This window comes from Neovison vison, chromosome 7 (genome assembly GCF_020171115.1).
Source record: "Neovison vison isolate M4711 chromosome 7, ASM_NN_V1, whole genome shotgun sequence".
NCBI classification, from domain to species: Eukaryota; Metazoa; Chordata; class Mammalia; order Carnivora; family Mustelidae; genus Neogale; species Neogale vison.
Window position 1 is genome coordinate 109,789,582 of NC_058097.1, and position 18,655 is coordinate 109,808,236.

General features: G+C 56.5%; 1 protein-coding gene across 3 annotated transcripts in view; it reads left to right on the plus strand.

The window, feature by feature from the left end:
* POU2F3 (POU class 2 homeobox 3) overlaps positions 1-18,655 on the plus strand; it is a 102,948-nt gene that overhangs the window by 9,288 nt on the left and 75,005 nt on the right. Inside the window, exons 2-4 of one of the 3 annotated variants that reach the window (XM_044258052.1) lie at positions 4,294-4,428; positions 5,539-5,719; positions 6,894-7,372. In XM_044258052.1, coding sequence (XP_044113987.1) covers positions 4,294-4,428; positions 5,539-5,719; positions 6,894-7,159 — 582 coding nt within the window. In that variant the 3' untranslated portion in view covers positions 7,160-7,372. Of the gene's footprint in view, positions 1-4,293; positions 4,429-5,538; positions 5,720-6,893; positions 7,373-17,379; positions 17,463-18,655 lie in introns of those variants that run through there. The other 2 variants (XM_044258053.1, XM_044258050.1) reach the window with 2 other exon arrangements.

The window sequence follows — 18,655 nt, forward strand, 5'->3', positions numbered from 1 at the left end:
GGTGGGGGTCTTAGGAGAGCCTCCCATCTCCCTGTCTTGTGTAAATTCCTCTCTCTCTTTGCTAGAAAGCACCCCCCCATCCTTGGACTGTCTGGGACCCCTGAAGTGTCCCTCATTCTGGAGAAATCTTCCCTCCCTTCCCACCTCCCAGTTCCTTCCCTAAGGGGACAGCAAGTGCCCCTTCATCCATCCTTTGCCCCATAGCGCTTGTCATAAACCTCAACCCCAGGCCTTATGTGGTGCACTGACTGTCATAGGAAGTCAGCCTCTCCATCAGCTCCTTGAAGATTGGGGCCTCTGCCTTGATCTTGGCCATTTTCCCACTTAGCCTGGTGCCTGTGAAGGCTGTGCCCTATGTAATGCTAACCAGTGCTCTCTCACGGGTTTGCAGATTCCTTACAAGCCCCAGAGGAGTCCCCCGACCTCTCTGGGCCTCAGGTGCATCTTGAGGAGAACAGTCTTTGCTCCTGCTTGGACAGGTCTGGAGGAGATCACAGCTGGAGCCAGGCCGAGATCACAGCGATACTAGACAAAGGGTTCAGCCCACTGTGTTCTGAGACCTTTCACTCATTTTCTCCTCACAGTAATCCCCGGAGGTGTAGGTATTGTTAGTTTAACTCATTTGACAGATGTGGAAACTAAGGTACAGGGACATGCATTCCCCCAAGGTCCCACGGCTGGTGTCAGCAAAGCCAGCATTGGAACTTAGGTAGTGTAGACACCAGAGCCTTTGCTCGTGACTACCGGGCTGTCCTACAACCCGTCTTCTCCTGAGCTTTGCTTAAAACCACAAGGGACTTCAGCCAGTGCTCGTGACCTCCATGGCACACGAGCCTCTCCCTGGTGCCCGGGGGGTCAGGCCTGGTCCCGGGAGGCTCTGCGGCTTCTCGATGGGCTAGAGATTCCCAGGAGCTCACACAAGCAGTAGCCTTACAGAAACTGCCATTTCGGGAGTCCAAGCCTGAGTCCTGGACCTGAGAAACCTGCCTCCAGTGCCAGGACATCCCCAGCTGTGCCATCTGCCTTGGCCACATCCGGGTGACTCATCCCAGGGCACCCTCGGGCAAGGAGGAAACTTGGGAGCCAGGCTTCCTTTTGGCCGGGGCCTAGCATCTGGCCAGATGTTTGCTGAAGCAGGGAGACCTGTCCCCCTGCCCTTTCCTCTGTGCGGAGGGAGAGGGGCCCCTGGAACCTTGGCAGTGAGTCAGGTGTAGAGAGTAGAAGGTAGGAGGGACACCGGCCAGGATAATGGAGCCAAGTAGGTCCAGAAGTTAGGGGTGGCCCCTCCCTCCCAGGGTCAGCAAGTAGAAGGTGGTTTTTGTGGAGAAATAGGGCTAGGAAGACTGGGGAATGTAGGGTCTGCAGAGGTTCTGGGCAGGCTGGCAGGTGGGACAGAAAGGTGACCTGGCCTCGGGAGCCCTCCTCTCTGTGTCAGACGATGGTTCTTTTTAGTCACACAGAACTGTGAATGCCAGCTTCCACATTCCCAGGGCGGGTCTACACAGGACTTCCAGGCATGGCTGGAAGAGGAAACTGAGTTCTGATCTTGGTTCTGCCATTTACAATAGCGTGGCCAAGGGCAGACCACCCCGCCTCTCTGGGCCTGGGCTTTGGTTTCTCGAGCCACCGAGGACATCTGGGAGGCAGTGGGGCCTTGTGGCCGAGAGAGCGCAGGCTTAGGAGTCAGACTGCCCAGGGTTAAAATTCCAGCCTCATTTCCTCCTAGTCCCATGACCTTGAGCAAGTAACCCATTCCCAACTAAGTCATAATCATCCTCCCTACCTCCTGTTGTAAAGATTTTAAACAGGACAATCCATCCTATTTGACTCATAATAACAATGACTTGTCCCTTCCAGTTATAAACTTCAATAAATCCGTGCCCTCCATAGGTAGATCGTCTCTGTCAATGAGAAATCCTCAGTCCCTGTCTTTACCCACCGTCAAATTCCCATTTTGGTATCATTTTGCTGATGTTGCCGACGTTGTTTAATACAACAGAGTGAGGGAAAGACTAGAACAGATGATGGTTTACCCCCTGGTCTGGTCCAAGAGTCCATGCTTTCTCTTAATGGTGGGCAGGGGATATCCCTGAGCAGAGGGACCACTCCGCAGCCATCGGACCCCAGGGTTTGGCATGTGGAGGTGGCTTTGAAGAGGACACTGTGACTGTTCCAGATAAGTCTCCTTTTTTTTTTTTTTAAAGATTTTATTTATTTATTTGAGAGAGAGAGGGATCACAAGTAGGCAGAGAGGCAGACAGAGAGTGGGGGAAGCAGGCTCCCCGCTGAGCAGAGAGCCCAATGCGGGGCTCAATCCCAGGACCCTGAGATCATGACCTGAGCCAAAGGCAGAGGTGTAACCCACTGAGCCACCCAGGCGCCCCACAGATAAGGCTCTTTTAAAGAGTCATTGCTGAAAATCCCCGGGAGATAGATGTCAGCTCCCGCCCCACCGGGTCCTGCCAGGGACACCCAGCTGACTCCAGCCTTCAGAGGGGAAGTCTGGTATCGGGTCTCACCTGGCAGGAAGTGAGCCCCAAGTGGAAAGCACATGAATGGGCCAGCCTCCAGTCGACCCGAGCAAATGAAAGATCCGGTGGCCCAGGCTGGCAGGGCGGGGAGAGTCCAGCCTCATGGCCCAAGAGCGGATTTCCTGTCGAGAGGAAGCTGGGGTTCACCCGAGCTCTGATTCACCTTCCCCACAAGTCTGGCATCAACAAAACCCTCATGGGGACGTTCTCACCAGCTGGGCCTGTCTCCCTTTCTGCACTATTGGTGGAAAATCTTCCCACACATGCCCACACCCCCCTTGTCCTAGAGATCATTTGTAGTAAAAGGAATCAAGAGAAATGTCCCTGGAGAGGCAAAGGACTTGACAAGCTCATGGGGCTTTGTGGGATAGTGGCAGTGACGGGCTCCAGTCACCTGCAGGGAGGAGATGCCCCCAGCGAGCCCCTGCTGAGCACTGGGTGGTGGTGGACTTTCTTCTAGGCCCTGCACACTCACTCAGTTTTCACCACAACCTGACCAGCTAAATGCCTCAGTGTCCCCGTCTTACACGTGAAGCTTACAGAAGCTGGAACCTATGGCTGGGCCCTGGCTACTACGTTGCAGAGTTGGGGTGCAGCTCCCCCTCGTTGTGTTACAGGAACCCAAGGGATCCCTCAGCCCCCGTTTCAGAGCACGTGGACTCTAGTGGGCGCTCAGGAAGCCCTCCGAGAATGCGGCCTCTCTTAGTGGGTGAAGCCAGGGCACGTGCATTGAAAGAGGCACAGCAAGCAGGGCTGTGTATGCCCAGTGCCAAGACAGGGCCGTTGGGACAGTGGACGGGGAAGGTCATTATGGCCAGGGGACCTCCCTGGCCAGGGTGGGGGGGTTCTTGACAGATTTAGACCACTTCTGACTGGGACCTGCTGACTTCTCACTGGGAGCAGTTAGCCAAGGCCCAGAGCTGGGTGAGAGCACAGGGTTCCAGCAGCCAGACTGGGAGGGGGACCCCATCCTCCCCTGCGGCCCCTCTCCCTTCTCCCTCTGCTCCCCTCCAGCCCCCCATTCATGCAATGCCTGAGGAACAGGAAAGAGCCATTGGCCTGCTGGTAATGCCATTAGTAACCCCATGGGAAAAGGGGAAGTGGAGAGGGGAGGGGAAAGGTGAGCCACGCCAGTCTGTCTCGCCAGAAGTTGGCAACAGCTACAGCCGGCCTGCGCGGTGTCTGCCCTCAGCCCCATCCTGCGCCCCCTCCCTCCCTCTGATGTGGGGATGGCCAGGAGGCCAGCGGATCAGAAACCCTGAGGCCTTTTGAGGGGCACCAGTTTCTGGGCCTCCCGAATAAGAATGTCTGTGAGAGGAACTCTGGGATGTAGGCTTGTCAGAAGTTCAGTCCCTCCCCTAGTACGCCTGGTCCAGTAGTTTATAGGAGCTGTGACCCACCCTGATCTGGGGGCCACAGGGGTGCCACCGAGGGCCCAGCTGTGAAAGAACCAGGCACCAAACAAAGGTGCTGTTTCTTTTCAGGTGAAGTTCTGTACTTGTAAAGGGCTGTGTTTGGGAACGCTTTCCGATGATTCCTGCGGTGAGATTTGCCAGGAGGCTTTGGAACATCTGGGGTGTGTTTCTTTCAAGTCATGGGTTTAAATGGGAAAGAAGAAAATTCCTAGGTCAGCAGGAGGGAAATGTCTATTGCAAGGCAGGGTCTGGACCTGCGTCCAAGGCCTGAGCAGAGAGCTGGGTGGGCTGCGGAGAGGCGCCCACCGGCTCCAGCAGGTCCCCATCCTCCTGCCCTTTCCCATCAGGATGTGAAGATCTTCCGAGCCCTGATCCTGGGGGAGCTGGAGAAGGGGCAGAGTCAGTTCCAGGCACTTTGCTTTGTCACCCGGCTTCACCACAATGAGATCATCCCCAGTGAGGCCATGGCAAAGCTTCGACAGGTGAGTGCTCGCCTCAGGCCTGCCCCGGCCTGGCTGCTGCCCCCCCCCCGCCACCCCCCCACCCCCGCTCCAAGCCCTGCAGCCAGCCTGGCCCCAAGCCTGGACCCTACCCCAACTTCAGTCTCCCACCCAGCCCCTGACCCACCCTGGCCCTCTTCCCTGGCACCCCACTCTCACCCTGTACTCCCCAGCCCCCTGATTGTGCCCTAGGCCATACTGAACCCCATCACCCAGATCGCTAATCTGCAGGGCCCCCCCAACTGCCAGATCCCTCCAGTCCCCTAATCTCAGTTCTTCCCCCTTTATGGTGAAGGCTGGGGGCTGGAACTCTGAAGTCAAATCTACCACCACTCCTCATCCAGGTGACATTGCAGGAGTGACCTCGCCAGCAAGGCCTTTCTTTTCTTTTCTTTTAAGATTTTGTTTATTTATTTGACAGACAGAGATCACAAGTAGGCGGAGAGGCAGGCAGAGGAGAGAGGGGGAAGCAGGCTCCCTGCTGAGCAGATAGGCCGATGTGGGACTCGATCCCAGGACCCTGAGATCATGACCTGAGCCAAAGGCAGAGGCTTTAACCCACTGAGCCACCCAGGCACCCCAAGGCCTTTATTTTCTTACTGAGAAATGAGTTCTGGGAATTAAACGAGCTAAAGCACACCGTGCTCACCACACTCCAGCCTGCTGGCCTGTGCCCCGACCCTTCCTGGACCCTGGGCCTCTCCCCAGCCTCACCTAAGTTCCAGAACCCTCCAGCATGGCCTGTTCGAGGCCCTTCCCAGAGACCCCACCCCCTGCATGTTGGAAAGTTTGGGACTCCAGAGGTCATCTGCTTTGGGACAGCTTGCCTGGCTGGCCACCTGCACCACCCCCAGCCACTGTCAGAATTCCCCGTCAGCCTCAGACGTCAGCCGGTGGCTAGCTGGAAGGGCTTGGCTCTGCCCTGAACATTGGTTTCTCCACCAAGTGGAGGCGATGCTTAGCGCCCCTTGATGGCCAGCCTGCCCCAGGGCTCTGAACACCACCAGCCTTGGCTTGCCTGACACTTGGGCACCAAGCAAGGGGTGGGCAGAGCATTCTGAGGCCGGGTGGGAGCGGCTCTTCTCCCCGCAGAAGAACCCACGGGCGGTGCGGCAGGCCGAGGAGGTGCGGGGCCTGGAGCACCTGCACATGGACGTCGCCGTCAACTTCAGCCAGGGGGGCCTGCTGAGCCCCCACCTCCGCAACGTGTGCGCTGAGGCCGCAGAGAGCATCTACACTCGCCAGGAGGACGTCCGGTTCTGGCTGGAGCAAGGTCAGCGGGGTGCCACCACGGTGGAGTCGCCTTGGCCAGGATAGAGAGTCGTGAGATTCGGGAGTTCGGCAGAGGGTCCCTGAAGCTGGGCTGGGATTGGTCAGGGCAGGCTTCTTGGAGGAAGGGGTGCCCGTGTGGCTCTTCAGTGAGAGGAGTCAGCCAGAAGAAAGTGACCCTTCCCAGGTAGGGACACACAGAACTGTGACTTGCTAGGTCCTGTGGAGGGAGATACCCAGGCAGCGCCTACCTTGTTCCTTCCCTTAGTGAGAACACAGATGGGACATTCATCATGGAGGGAGGCCCAAGTTGCAGGGTCCAGGGGATGCCCAAAGACACCCATTCCTGCACGCCCACCTCTGCTGTCCCCTCGGAAGTCAGCACCTCTCCTTTCTTTCGTGTCTCCTCTGGTGTGAGCAGCTCTCCGCCGAGCTCCTTGAGAGCCCCGGAGTCTCTGTGGGCTCCCTGCCTTTAGGCCTGTGTGGCTTTGCCGCCGGTACCTCTCCTGACACTGTTCCCAGGACCGTCCTTGGGTCCTCCGTGTAGAGGACACCAGGAGATGGCACAGCTTTAGTCCAGGTCCCTGGTCCTCCTGCCCAGCCGGCTGAACACTGGGCAAGTGCCTGCTCCTCCCAGGGCTCCCCTGGATTTCGAAACGCCCAGAGAGCTGTGCTCATGCCCTCCACACACAGCCCTCCCTGGTGAGCTGCACCCCACACTGCGGTGCAAGTCTGAAACAGCCCCCTACCCCCCGGGGCCGGTCCCTCCCACGGCCACTGAGCCGATGTCAGGGGCCAGGTCACCGCCATCTCCCTCCCGCACCCATGCGTGTGCCCTGCATACGTGCCACCTCCTTGAAGCCGCCCTCCTTGACTCTCTACTCCGTCACATTCTAGTACAGCGATGTTTCTAAGCATAGGGCGGCGTTGCCACGTGGAGGCCTTGAAATCAGATGGCCCAGCGTTCCCTCATCACTCCACTCCCTCTGTGACCTCAGGCAGATCACTAAACCCCTCTGGGCTGGGTTTCTCACCCATCAGCCAGGAGACCAAGAACGGGTACTTGGCTCCTTGGGTTGACGGGAGGCCCCAGGAGGCCGTGCAGGGCCAGAGCGCGGGTCTGGGGTGGGGGGGTGCCCTCTCTTTCCCCCCCGCTGACCCCCGCCTCTCTTTGCCAGGTGTGGACAGCTCCGTGTTTGAGGCTCTGCCTGAGGCCACAGAGCCCTCGGGGCTGCAGCGCTGCAGGCAGGTGGGGGACAGTGGGAGGCCATGCATCTGCCGCTATGGCCTTAGCCTGGCCTGGTACCCGTGTTTGCTCAAATACTGCCACAGCCGCGATCGGCCGGCCCCCTACAGGTGCGGCATCCGCAGCTGCCAGAAGAACTACAGCTTTGACTTCTACGTGCCCCGCAGGCAGCTGTGCCTCTGGGACGAGGAGCCCTAGCTGGGCAGGGGAGAAGACGGTGGTCCCTGAGGTGGCTGCTCTGGGTTCCCCGCTCTTCCCCAGGCCACCAGAGCGGGTGGCACCCCTCCCACGGATGCCTTATTTCCCTCGATCGCCCGGGAGCCTCTGGCCCCATCACGTGAGACTGTGAAACGGGGTGTGGCATGGCAGGGGTTAACTCATGGAGGCAGCCCCACCCACCCACCCACCCTGTGCCTCCCTTGGGGACAGAGAGAAGGGGGCTCTCCAGATTTGCCCCCTTCCCCTTAAGCTCCCCCTGAAGTGTTCTCTTTCAAGCAACCAAAATGTGATGGCCCGTGACTCTGTTTAACTCTGAAGGTTTCGATCCTGGAAGGTGTCTGTGCCTGTGACACCGACCTACACACACACACACACACACACACACACACACACCCCTTCCCCGACTTACCCATCTGGAAGGAGCCGGTCCCTCTGCACCACCCAATGCCCACTAAGGAGAGGATCCCCGCTCTGGAGCGGGGGTTGCCAGGGACCATCGCCGTAGCCCCTACACCAGATCACAGCACATTCTTGTCATTGCTGGCCTCCAACGCTGGTGCACGGGAGGACCTCCCAGCCCGGAGACAAACCATATGTGCCTTCCCCCACCCCCACCCCGGCCCAGACCCTGTGGGTACCACAGGCACCAGCGTCCTGCACTCTAAACGGAAATATTTTTGTAAGGCTCTGGGGTAGGGAGGGAGCATGAAGTACGAGGAAAACTTGAATCCCAGATTTTTAATGCAAAGTATTTATCATTTGTACCAGAAATAAAAGTTTAAATTTTTATTTGACTGACGGGGCGCGGTGCAGTTCTGAGAGCACTCCTGGCCGATGCTGCCACCTGGTGTCAGGAGTGTTCCATTACATGACCAGTGACCCTGCTTCGGACACCTTCCAAGACACCTGCTGTGCTCAGCCATTGCGCAGCCGGGATGGGACCCAGGGGGGCGGGGTGGGGGGGCGCAGTTTAGGGAAGGATAAGACAAAACTGCACAGAAGAAGAGACAGACATAGATGAGCAAGGGAGACAATAAAAACCTAAACTAGATTAAGGCAAGAAACAAGGCATAGACTCCAGAACCAGACTTTCAAGGTTCAAATCCTGGCCTTGATTCTTCTTTTCTGCACAATCTTGGGTCAGGCTACTTTGCCTCTCTGTGCCTCAGCTCTCTCAGTTATACAATGAGCTTCAATGTGAGGCTGGCGTAGGTTCATTCACGGGAAGCAACCAGCACATAGCACTCGCTGTACTTGCCATTGTTAATATCGTTAGTGTTCATGGTCTTCGTATCCTCACCTGTAAACCTGAGACAGCTAAACCAGGCTTCTTGAAGGCCTCTTCGCATCAAAAGTACCTTCCAGTATTAAGAAGCTGTGATAGGAAGTGCCAAGCTGGGTGCTGGAAGGCTTCTGGGAAGGAGGGGTGTGCAGGCTGGATTTATCAGAAGGAGACTCCTGGACCAGGTGGGACCCTGCTTGGAGCAGAAGGATGGTAGGTATTCAGCAGGTGGAGACTGAGCACAGGGCGGGACGAGAGTGCTGCAGGGGCTGGGAAAGTCCCAGGTGTCCCATAGGGGATTCCTGAGGAAGGAGGAGACGAGAGAGAGAACCCCTTCCTCATCAGCCTTGGAAAGGGAAACAGGATGCCAGGACATCCCTCCCTTACTCTGCTCCCCAGAACAAGCCGCTGCTGCTCCTTGAAGCTGTACAACCCAGAGGGTTGTGGTGGGAGCCAGGCTTACTTGGCCACGGTCAAGTTAGGGATGGGCGGGGAGACTTCTTTTCAGGCAGGTATGTCTCTTCCTGAACCTGTTTCCAAGGACCAGCTTCAGTGGTGCCAGCAGCCAGGGAGGGAGGTGTTCCTCCCCGGGGCCCTTTCCTCCTTCCCCTGCTGCCCAGTCCAGGCCCTCAGTCCTGCTCTGGGTCGGGGAGGGGATTGCTGGGAGAAGGCACCGCCCTCGTCCCATCCTATATGTGCCTTATTTGCTGGGGGTGGGGTCCCCAGGTCGTATAGCTTTTCTCCTCACTTTCAAATAGCCTAAAATAAGGCTGCTTTTTGAAGGGTGCTTTTCTAATCTTCCTTGGGAATGACTAGAACCCCCAGCCTGCCTGTTGCCTGCCATGAGGGGGATCGGGACCCCGTTGTCCCCACTGACTACCCTTCCTGGTCTTGTGGCACGGGATGGGAATTACGATTCCCTGAGCCTTTGGGTTGATGCCACACTCGGGCAAAGCCCACGCCCCCCTCCTTCCAAGCGACTCTCCCCCCCCCGCCCCCCTCCCTCCCCACCCCCTCGCTGTCAGGTAGCTCCAATGCCAACACCGCAGTCACTTCTCTGGCGAGGGTCTCAGGGGTCCGTGTACCTCAAAATCCCTTGAGAGCTCAGCTCATTAAATACCTGTTCAGGGTCAGCTATTTGAGAAATGCCCAGATAAGGCTTTACTTTCCTCAAGACGCCTTTGTGCACTTGTGAAAACACTCAGGGGAGGTACTAGGTACTAGATCTACGACCAACACTCATTACTCTGGTGTTTCCGAGCTGATGAAGTGACTTTGTATCCGTTAGCTCGTCTGTTCATGGTAGCAATCCGGGGACACTTTAGGGATGTGGCTCACCAATAAAATTACGTGACTTGCCCAAGGTCAGACAGCTGCTTCGAGCACCGTTGGGATCCAACCTTCAACCTTCTGACTCCACATACCTACTAACCCTAATGGGCTTATCAGACTGGCCCCCTGGGACCCCAGAGAGCACAGCTCACCCGTGGGGTGGGGAGAGGGGGAGCAGTATGAGGTGGGCAGCACCCCCGAGGCCAGCCCTGCAGTAGCAAGCCCTGAACATATGGGGGTGTGCCCACTGGTCCCCCATGACTAGAGTCAGCAGGAACAGGCTCCCACTTGCTCCCTTTGACCACGGTGAGGAGGGCTCGGGTGGGAGGCCAGGACCGTGGGCCTCACTGGAACCTCTTCACCACAAAGAAGCCACAGGTGGTGCCAGCACCCCCAGGCAGGATCACCCCAACCTGGGCTGGGCCTTGCTGTATGTTCTTTGGGTTTTTTTCAGGCTCCTTTCTCTGCAAACTCAAGGTAAGTCCTGTCCTAGAACCTGGATGAGGTGGGTTTTACCACCGAGGAGTCTGGCAAAAAAACGGGACAAGGACCCCTCCTAAGAAGTAAAACTTGAGGGTAACAGTCCCTGTGAGAATGAGGGTAACGGCCTCATCCGAGTTGTGTGCATTCGGGGGTGGGCCGCCCCCCTCACCAGCCCCCAGTTCTCATCTGCAAAGAGGCGGCCGCCTCGCTGGCCATCAGCCTGTCCTTGCTGGCTGGCATTCTGCCTCAGATCGTCAGGCCTGTGGCTGCCGGTGCCCAAATTGTCCATGACTTACTTCTCCAAGCCATGCTGTAGAGAAATGCTAAAAACGGAACCCTGCAAAACCCAATATTTGGTAGAGTCTGACAGACTCCCCTCCAGACGGGGCTGTCCCAACTTACACCCTCACCAGCAAGTGCAGGAGAGGCCCATTTCCCCACATTCCTGCTGCAGCAGTCAGGGTTCTCTAGAGAAAGAGAACCACTAGGATACACAGAGGGAAAGATTTATAGTAAGAAATTAGCTCATGTGATTGGGGGATCTAGAAAGTCCAAAATGCCAGCAGTTTACGCAAAGGTGGATGTTGCCATCTTGAGTCGGAAATCTGTAGGGCAGGTCAACTGTCTGGAAATTCAGACAGCATTTCTGTTACAGTCTAAAGCCAAATTCCTTCTTGGGGAAACCTTGCTTTTTGCTCTTAAGGCTTTCAACTGATTGGATGAGGCCAACCCACATTCTTGAGAGCGATCTCTCTAAAGCCAACCAATTGTAGTTGTCAATCACATCCACAAAAATACCTTCACAGCAGCACCTAGATTCGTGTTAGACCATGGCTTAGCCAAACTGACATGCGGAACGAACCATCACACCGGCATATCACTTGATCTTACCACATGGTCTTGGCCACTTAGACCTTGAAAAATGTTAAATAAAGAATTCTGGGGTCTCCTCTGAGATCTCCACTATTGACTGAAGCCAGGTAGCAGGTAACGGCCCTGCGGATTGTTCCGGTTGCCCCCCCACCCCCACCCCATTCATTCCCTACCCTCTTCTGTTCTGCTCTGTGCCCCAGGACACCAACCTGCAGATGGGCCTCACCTGGGCCCCTTTACCCCGGGCTTGGCCAGTGAGAAGCCCCGGAGATCAGAGGGCAGGATGAGAGGGATTTCCAGGCATATATCCCTGCTCCTTCCTGCTTCTGGAACACACCTCCACACTGGCTTCCTTGCTCCAAGCTCCAGACCTCCTTGGGCTCCTAAACCACGATTTCCTCCTGCCTCTTCAGCCCCAGCCTCTCAGTGTCCCAACTCCCTGGTTCCCTTCATCCTGCTCACGCCTCCATGAATAAGAAGCACCTTCGTTAAAGGCTGTCTTCCGTGTTGCACTGACTCTGTTTCCCGCAGAGACCCTTACTGCTGACCATGGCACTCCCTGCTGGAGACCCAGAAGAAGGGACAGTGGGATGGACGAAAGCGAAAGGGAGGTAGAGGAACACACAGACTCATGTGGCAGGGACTGGGGCATTCCTTCTTGGGGAAGAGCCCAGCTTCAGGGGGCTTTAGGTGGAGCGAGGGAAGGAAGGCAGGTCACAAGCCACCTCAGGCCCCAGGCCTGGGGGTGTGGTGTCCACCTCCCCAATGGTGACCGGCTGCCCACCCCCAGGGCCCCGCAGCAGGCCCCCAGAGCACCCCTCCATGTTTCAGTTAGAGGACATGGTCCAGTATCAGGAACTTGTGTTCCCTGTTCCCCGCTCCACAAGCATCACCAGCTTGGGAGCCTCCTGAGGACGGGAACAGTGTCTGGTCTGCATTATGTTTCCAGCCCCTAGCTTAACCCACAGTGCCAGTGGGTACTCAATACACACTCCGAATGAATGAACGGGGCAATGGCCCCTGACCTTCTATGCATTGGGGTGTGGGATTGCATGTAACTCGGGAGCACCAGAGGGCACCGTGGCAGTGGGGCATTTTAACCAGCAGAGCTGTGCAGCGAAAGGATGGCCACCAGACAAGGCCAGGACTCCTGTCACTGCACTGATGGGGGCTAAGGCTGGCTGACTCAAACTGGGATTCCCCGGCAAAGTCTGACCTCCGGTGGGAGTACAGGCCAAAGACCCTACAGCATGCTGAAACCAAGATTCAGTATCTCCCACCTGCCTGGAACTGGGGCCCTCACCTGAAGTCCCCCAGCCACGGAGGGCATTCAGGGCACCACAGCGGTGAGAGCTCTCCAGTCTGGCAGGTAAGGACGCTCGAACCAAGGTCACACGCGCCCCATCACCGCAAGAGGGCGCGCTGGCCTTAGACTTGCCCCGAGCGTGCGGGAGCTCCCGGAGGCTTACCTGGTCTGAAGTAGACCGGCAGAGTCTGGAAAGGACCAAGGCAGGGTTCTGCGGAAGGGGTCATCGCAGGGGCAGACCCAGGCCTAATGCAGTCCCCAAGACCAGAAAAGCTTATTGCAAGACAATTGTTATGCTGTTTTAAAATCAAATCCGTATGATTACTATATTTCAGAACCTTCAAGTGCAGTGGGCTGTGAGTTTGTGTGAGCTCCTCCCTTTAGAGGTGAGTGAAGGCTGGCAGTAGGGGTGGGGAGAGCATGTCTCTGGCTGGGGACTCAGCATTGGGGATATGGTGGCAGGGAATAGCTCAGGGTCCTGACTCCCTTGTCCTCTCTGGTCCCCTCTCCAGAAACAGTGGTTTTATCCTGGTTCCCAGAGCACCTCTCACTCTGTCACCTAGCACTACCCCCCTGCCCAGCCCCATCCGGCAATACTCCTCCTGGCAATGGAGCCATCAGATTGCCTCTGAGCTGTGATTTTAAAAGAGGCCTGCAAGTTCTTCTTGGCCTCTACTACCTTCCATCTGCTCTTTTGGGAAGCCTGAGCTGGGATCATTCCATTCCCTGTGGTTGCCTCAAGGCAGGGAGCTGACCCCCACCCCGTACCCCCACGCTCTGGGCCCTGCAGCCCATCTGGCAGACAGAAGGAGCTAGAAGGGACTTGTTGTTTGGTGGCCTTCCAGGATGCCTGGCTCTCCACCCTTCTCCCAGCCCTGACAACTCAATCCAGCTGACATGACAGGAAATGAGAGTGAGCAACAGGGCCCACAGCCAAGAAGGCCACTTCTCTTTGTCAAGGCGGAGAAGGGGACCGGGGGCTCACCTCCCTCCCCAAAACACTTTCTCTCAATGGGAGATAGTGCATCCAGCAATGTGTCTGAAAGGGGAGGCTGGCTCCTGGATACTTCTATTCTGGAAGCAGAAGCAGCGGAGGGCATGCTCAAGTAGAAATGGGGCCTCAAGAACTAGTGACTTCCGACAGGATCAAATGTCACTCCAGGAAGACCAGGAGGACCTGGGATAGAGTCAGCGTTGATCACAGTTTGGGGACTACATGATCCTGGAGTCAAGTTTTGGCTACTCTCTGGAAAAGTCCTCCAGCTGTTGAGAAAGGGTGGGGGTGAGGGAAGCAGGGAGCCCTCATTTGCATTTCATTTGCATTTCATTTGCATGCACCTCTTTTGATGTCCAAAGGCAATGAAATTTCCTGTCCTTGCTTCTTTTTCCCTTTCTTTCTCTGCTCCTTCTCTAACCTCCAGGCAACATCCTAGCTCTCTTCTTTTCCCCACAGCTTTTCCTCTCCCAAGCCAAAGAACAGGGAGTATGAGGTCCAGAGGGTCCAGAGGGTTGGCACTTTCCCCTTCCCCAGGATCTCCCATCTGCCCAGAACTCAAAAGCTGGTTTCATGGAAATTCTGAGTTCTGGGAACGAGGGAGGGTTAAACAGGTCTTTGCACTCCCAACCAGTTCATCTCACTGAAATGCTCAAGCAAGTCTGAGAGGGAAGGAAGAGAGATTGCCCAGCTTTGCCTGTTGCCCCATATTTGCCTGCCACAAACCCACCCATCCTGCTAAGACTCTGGAGGACCAGATGAAGGAGGAGCAGAGAGAACGGGAGGGTCTCAGCTCTGCGGTGACTTGTCCACTTGCTCAGGAATCCTGGGCAATTTCCACCGTCCCCGCCCTCTGTGGCCCTGGGTTCCTCCTATGAATGATAGTCTAGATTCCTTTCACCTGGAATGACATGATCCCAGAAGAGAAGGGGAGGCTCCAGCACAGACCCTGGAGGGTAGGATTAAAAGTCCTAGCTTTAAGGGCGCCTGGATGGCTCAGTGGGTTAAGCGTCCAACTTCAGCACAAGTCATGTTCCCCGGGGTGAGTCTGAGCCCCCTCCCTGCTCAACAGGGAGCCTACTTCTCCCTCTCCTCTCCACTTGTGCTCTCTCTAGCTATTTCTGTCGCTATCTCTGTCTCTGTCTCTCTCTCTCAAGTAAATAAATAAATTTTTTAAAAATGAAAAAAATAAAAGTGCCAGCTTCAGAGTCAAGCAGACCTGTTCTAAACCCTAACTCTGCCATCTACTAGCTGCATTAATTTCCCTGACCATCAGCTATAAAAGGCGTCTCAAAGTCATGTCTTCCTTCTAAAGGTGTGCTCAGTAAATAAGAAGGTGCGTGCCCAGCACACAGCACCTCTTTTGGCAGGTAGGAAGCACTCGATATTTATTGAATGAATGAGTCCAGGGATGAAGGTGAGGTAATGTCTGTCACCCTCTCCCCACCCCCACCCCCTCACCCTCCCCTCCTCCCACCCAGTCTGGAATCCAAAGCTGTTCTTCCAACTGTGAACCTTCAAGGTCCCACCTCTGCCTCTATGGTTTGCCATCCACAAGAGCTTCGCCCCACCTCATCCCCAAGGCACCAGAACCCCAGCCTGCTTGAGCTAGAAAGTCCTTGGAAGCCATAAGTCATATGCCACCACTGCCGCACCCCCACCCCCCCTAACCCTGGGCTTCTGGAAAACCAAAGCCCAGAGAAGAAAGGTATTCTGCACAGGAAAAGAGAAACAGCAGGTCCCAGATGTGGTGGTCAGAGACTCAGACCTTCGTGTACACAGCCACACAGATGTTATGCAAATTGACATGGAGATCACAAGCACACGGGGGGATATAAACTATGGGCAGGCATGTCTCTAGCTTGATGGCAGGCGAAATGCCATTGTAGATAAGAAAGGGACCTCAGGGAAGGAGCCAGACCTGGAATAGAGGAGGGAAGGGAAAGGAGGGAAAAGAGAAGGGAAAGAAGGGACAGGTTAGAGGTGTCCTGACAGGGGTCCCTGGGTTCAGGTCTCTGAGAAGCCTTTCCTGATCTCTTCCCTCAGCCAAAGAATCAGGAAGAAAGTCCTCCTCTCTCTTGCCAAGAGTGGAAGAAGAGACGAGGATGTGACTGGGGGAGGGTGGTTTGTATGAACCCGAACAGGTGAACAGGTACTTACTGGGCAGCTCCTACCCCTCTGCGGCCTCTGTGGCACCCACAGAGTCCTCCCGAAGCCTGTGTGTCCCTGTGCTGTGCTCAGTTCCCGGGGCGGGGGGCGGGGGGGGGGCGGGTGTAGCGGGGAGGGGGGGGCGGGAAGCCAATTAGTTAAGGACCTGGAAGGAGGACAAGAAAGCCCCACAGGACCTGCCACAAGGACTATGAAGCACACTGAAGTGTTATGCTAATTTAGTCAAGATCAGATCACCTCCAAGTTCAGAATGGAGGGGGCATTTGAACTGTGCTAAGGAGTAGCAGGCAGTGTTTCAGATCAGGAGCCCTGGTTCTTACTGGCTGTGCAACCCTGGGCAAGTTCCACTCTCTAAACCTCATCTTATCCACCTGTTAAGTGGAAGTAATAAGAGTCCCATTTACGAGTTGTTATGAGGACTAGACAAGATCGGAAGCCTTTAAAGTGTTGGTTAGCACAGTGCCTGGCACAGAGCGGAAAGCTCAGTAAATGCTGGATATTATAAGTGGGGTCATTGGGGTGGGCGTGGGTAATGTATCAGATGGAAAGAAAGCCGTGAACAAGGCAGAGAGTCAGAAAAGCTCAGGACCTCTCTGTGAGCAGGAAAGGGTTCTTGAGATGAAGATGAATGTAGGTTGCGAAGGACACCTATCTGGAAAGGAGGGCAAGGTCCTGTGCTCCTGTCAGCCCATGGCTCTCTGCGCTTACAGACAGGTGGCCCCTTGGCCTTGGCACCACACTTCCTGGGACCTAAAGAACGGAGGAGAAGAGTCGGAGGAACTGAGATGATGAGTCTTTGCGGGTGCTGCAAAGAGCACTGGAGGGAGAGTCCAGAGAACTGAGTCAGGCTCCAGCACTAGGAAATGGTATGCCTTTGGCAAGTCCCTTCCCAGATCTGTAGATGAGGCAGGTGGCTGTCCCCACAATCCCTGACCCTGGTAAATAATGTTCACATCATCTTCTCAGAGAGTCTCAGAGCCACCTGGGACCTGGAGGACAGGCAGGAGACCTGGAAAATGGGATAATACGCTGGGCCCCCATCTAGTTCCTAGGATGTGGGGGGCTGGAGGGGTTCAGCCACCAGCTAAACTGCATGTGGATAGATTCAGGTTAGGACGAGCATCCGCTCCTTTTCACAGATGAGTAAACTGAGTGCAGGAAGGTGAAAAGCCTTGGCTCTTGTCACACAGCTCCTAAGCCGTGGCTAGAGAGCAAAGCCAGATTCTTTCCAGAACACCCCCACGGCTTTTCTAAACACTCGAGACTCCTTGCAGCTCTCACAATTTGGGAGTCTGTCCAGAGAGCAGCTCAGGTCCCAGCTCGATAGTCCATCAGGGGTTCCTAAAAAGGGCGAGCTGGACCAGGAGTCTGGGGCGCTGTGGGCGCGGGTCGGGAGAGGCTGCGGGGGCCAGGTTAGGGCAGACAGGTGTTCCGCAGGATCGGCGGGACCCGCCCCCGCAGCAGCCCGTGTCCCCCTCCCCAGGTCCCGAGCTCCGCGTATGCAAATCACTGGTTTGCATGGGCCCGGGGCCAGGCGCGGGGGCCCTGCCAGGGGGCGTGGCCGGCGGCCCCCGCCCCGCGCCGCGTGCTCACCTGGGGAGTGTGGCAATCCTGGCCGTGCAGAGCGCTGCCCGGGCGGGAGCAGCGGAGCGCGCGACAGCGGCGGCGACGGCCCCGGCAGCGGCTTCCACGGCGGCGGCGGCGGCGGCGGCGGCCGGGGGCGGGAGGAAGGAGACCCTGGCTTTCCAGGGGGCCCGGCTGGGGCAGTCGCGAGGGGCCTGGGGGGGCGCTGGCTTTGGCCCCGGCTGGGGCAGGATGGTGAATCTGGAACCCATGCACACAGGTGAGGGGCGGAGGGAGTGAGCGCTGACAGGTGACAGAGAAGGGGCGAAGGGGGCGAAGGAGGCGAGGGAGAGGGGCGCCGTTCGGGGGGGGGGTCTTCTTCCCCAGCGACCAGGAGAGGGCAGTGTGGATAGCGGGTCACCCAGGGGCCAGCGATGTGGGTAGGTGGATGTCCGGGGGACCCTGGAAAAGAATAGAGGTGGGGACTAGGGGGTTGAAGGGTGGGAGGGCTTCTGAAGCCTCGGATCTGGAGAGTGGCAGACTGTGTGGGACTTGGGCATGCGGAGCTGTTGCAGTCTGGCTGAAGTTGCTCAGTTCACTGATCGCAGAAGGGTGGCTTGCTCACTCAGCCAGGGGTGTGGACCTGGGAGTGCATAAGTGAGGAAAATACTTGTATCCACATGTTACGTGTTTTGTGTCTCGGTCCTTTATGTGAAGTGGAGGCAGAGTGGGCATTTGTGAGGTGCAGTGGGGCTCTAGGAGAAGCAAGTGGGGCCTGGCAATTGCAGAGACACACCTGGGGCAGGTGCAGTGTATTGATTAGGGCTTGTGGAAATGTGTGTCCCTGTGTATCAGAGGTGAGTCTACTGTCCTCATGTGTGGGGGGCAGGGGGGCGGTGGAGTAGACCCCATGTGTGAATGAGTGCCTACCACGGGCTCTGTGGTTGTCGGCAGTACTGTAGGCTTCGTGCGGGGGAATCTGTGTGCAGGTGTGGGTCAGGAGCTCTGCGGGACCCTGAAGGAGGAGCAGCCAGACACATGGACCCGTGAGACTATGGGATAGGTGCTTCCATTTCTGTGTCTCAGAAGGGGTGGTGAGAGGTATACTCTCTGTGTTCCATGTCCCATGGATTCAGATACTAAACCCCCCTTTGTTCAGGGGAAGGAAGCTAGGGGATGCTTTTCCAGGAGTCCATTACCCCTGTGTGAATGGTGTGTGGGCATGGCGTGAGCCAAGTCCCCTCCACTCACCCTGCTGATCCTTCCTTCCACAGCAGGCTAGGACAGGAGCTGCTAATCCTGAATGGTCACGCTTGGTGTTAGGGTGGGCCTCCTAGACGTCTAAGGGTTTGATTTGAGTGGAGAACAGACACAAGGTGTAGAAGGCTACAACTGATTTGGCCATTTCAAACGAGCAAGTTGCTTCTCAGAGTGGGAGGGTAGCACCACATAACTTTTATTTAGGATCCTATT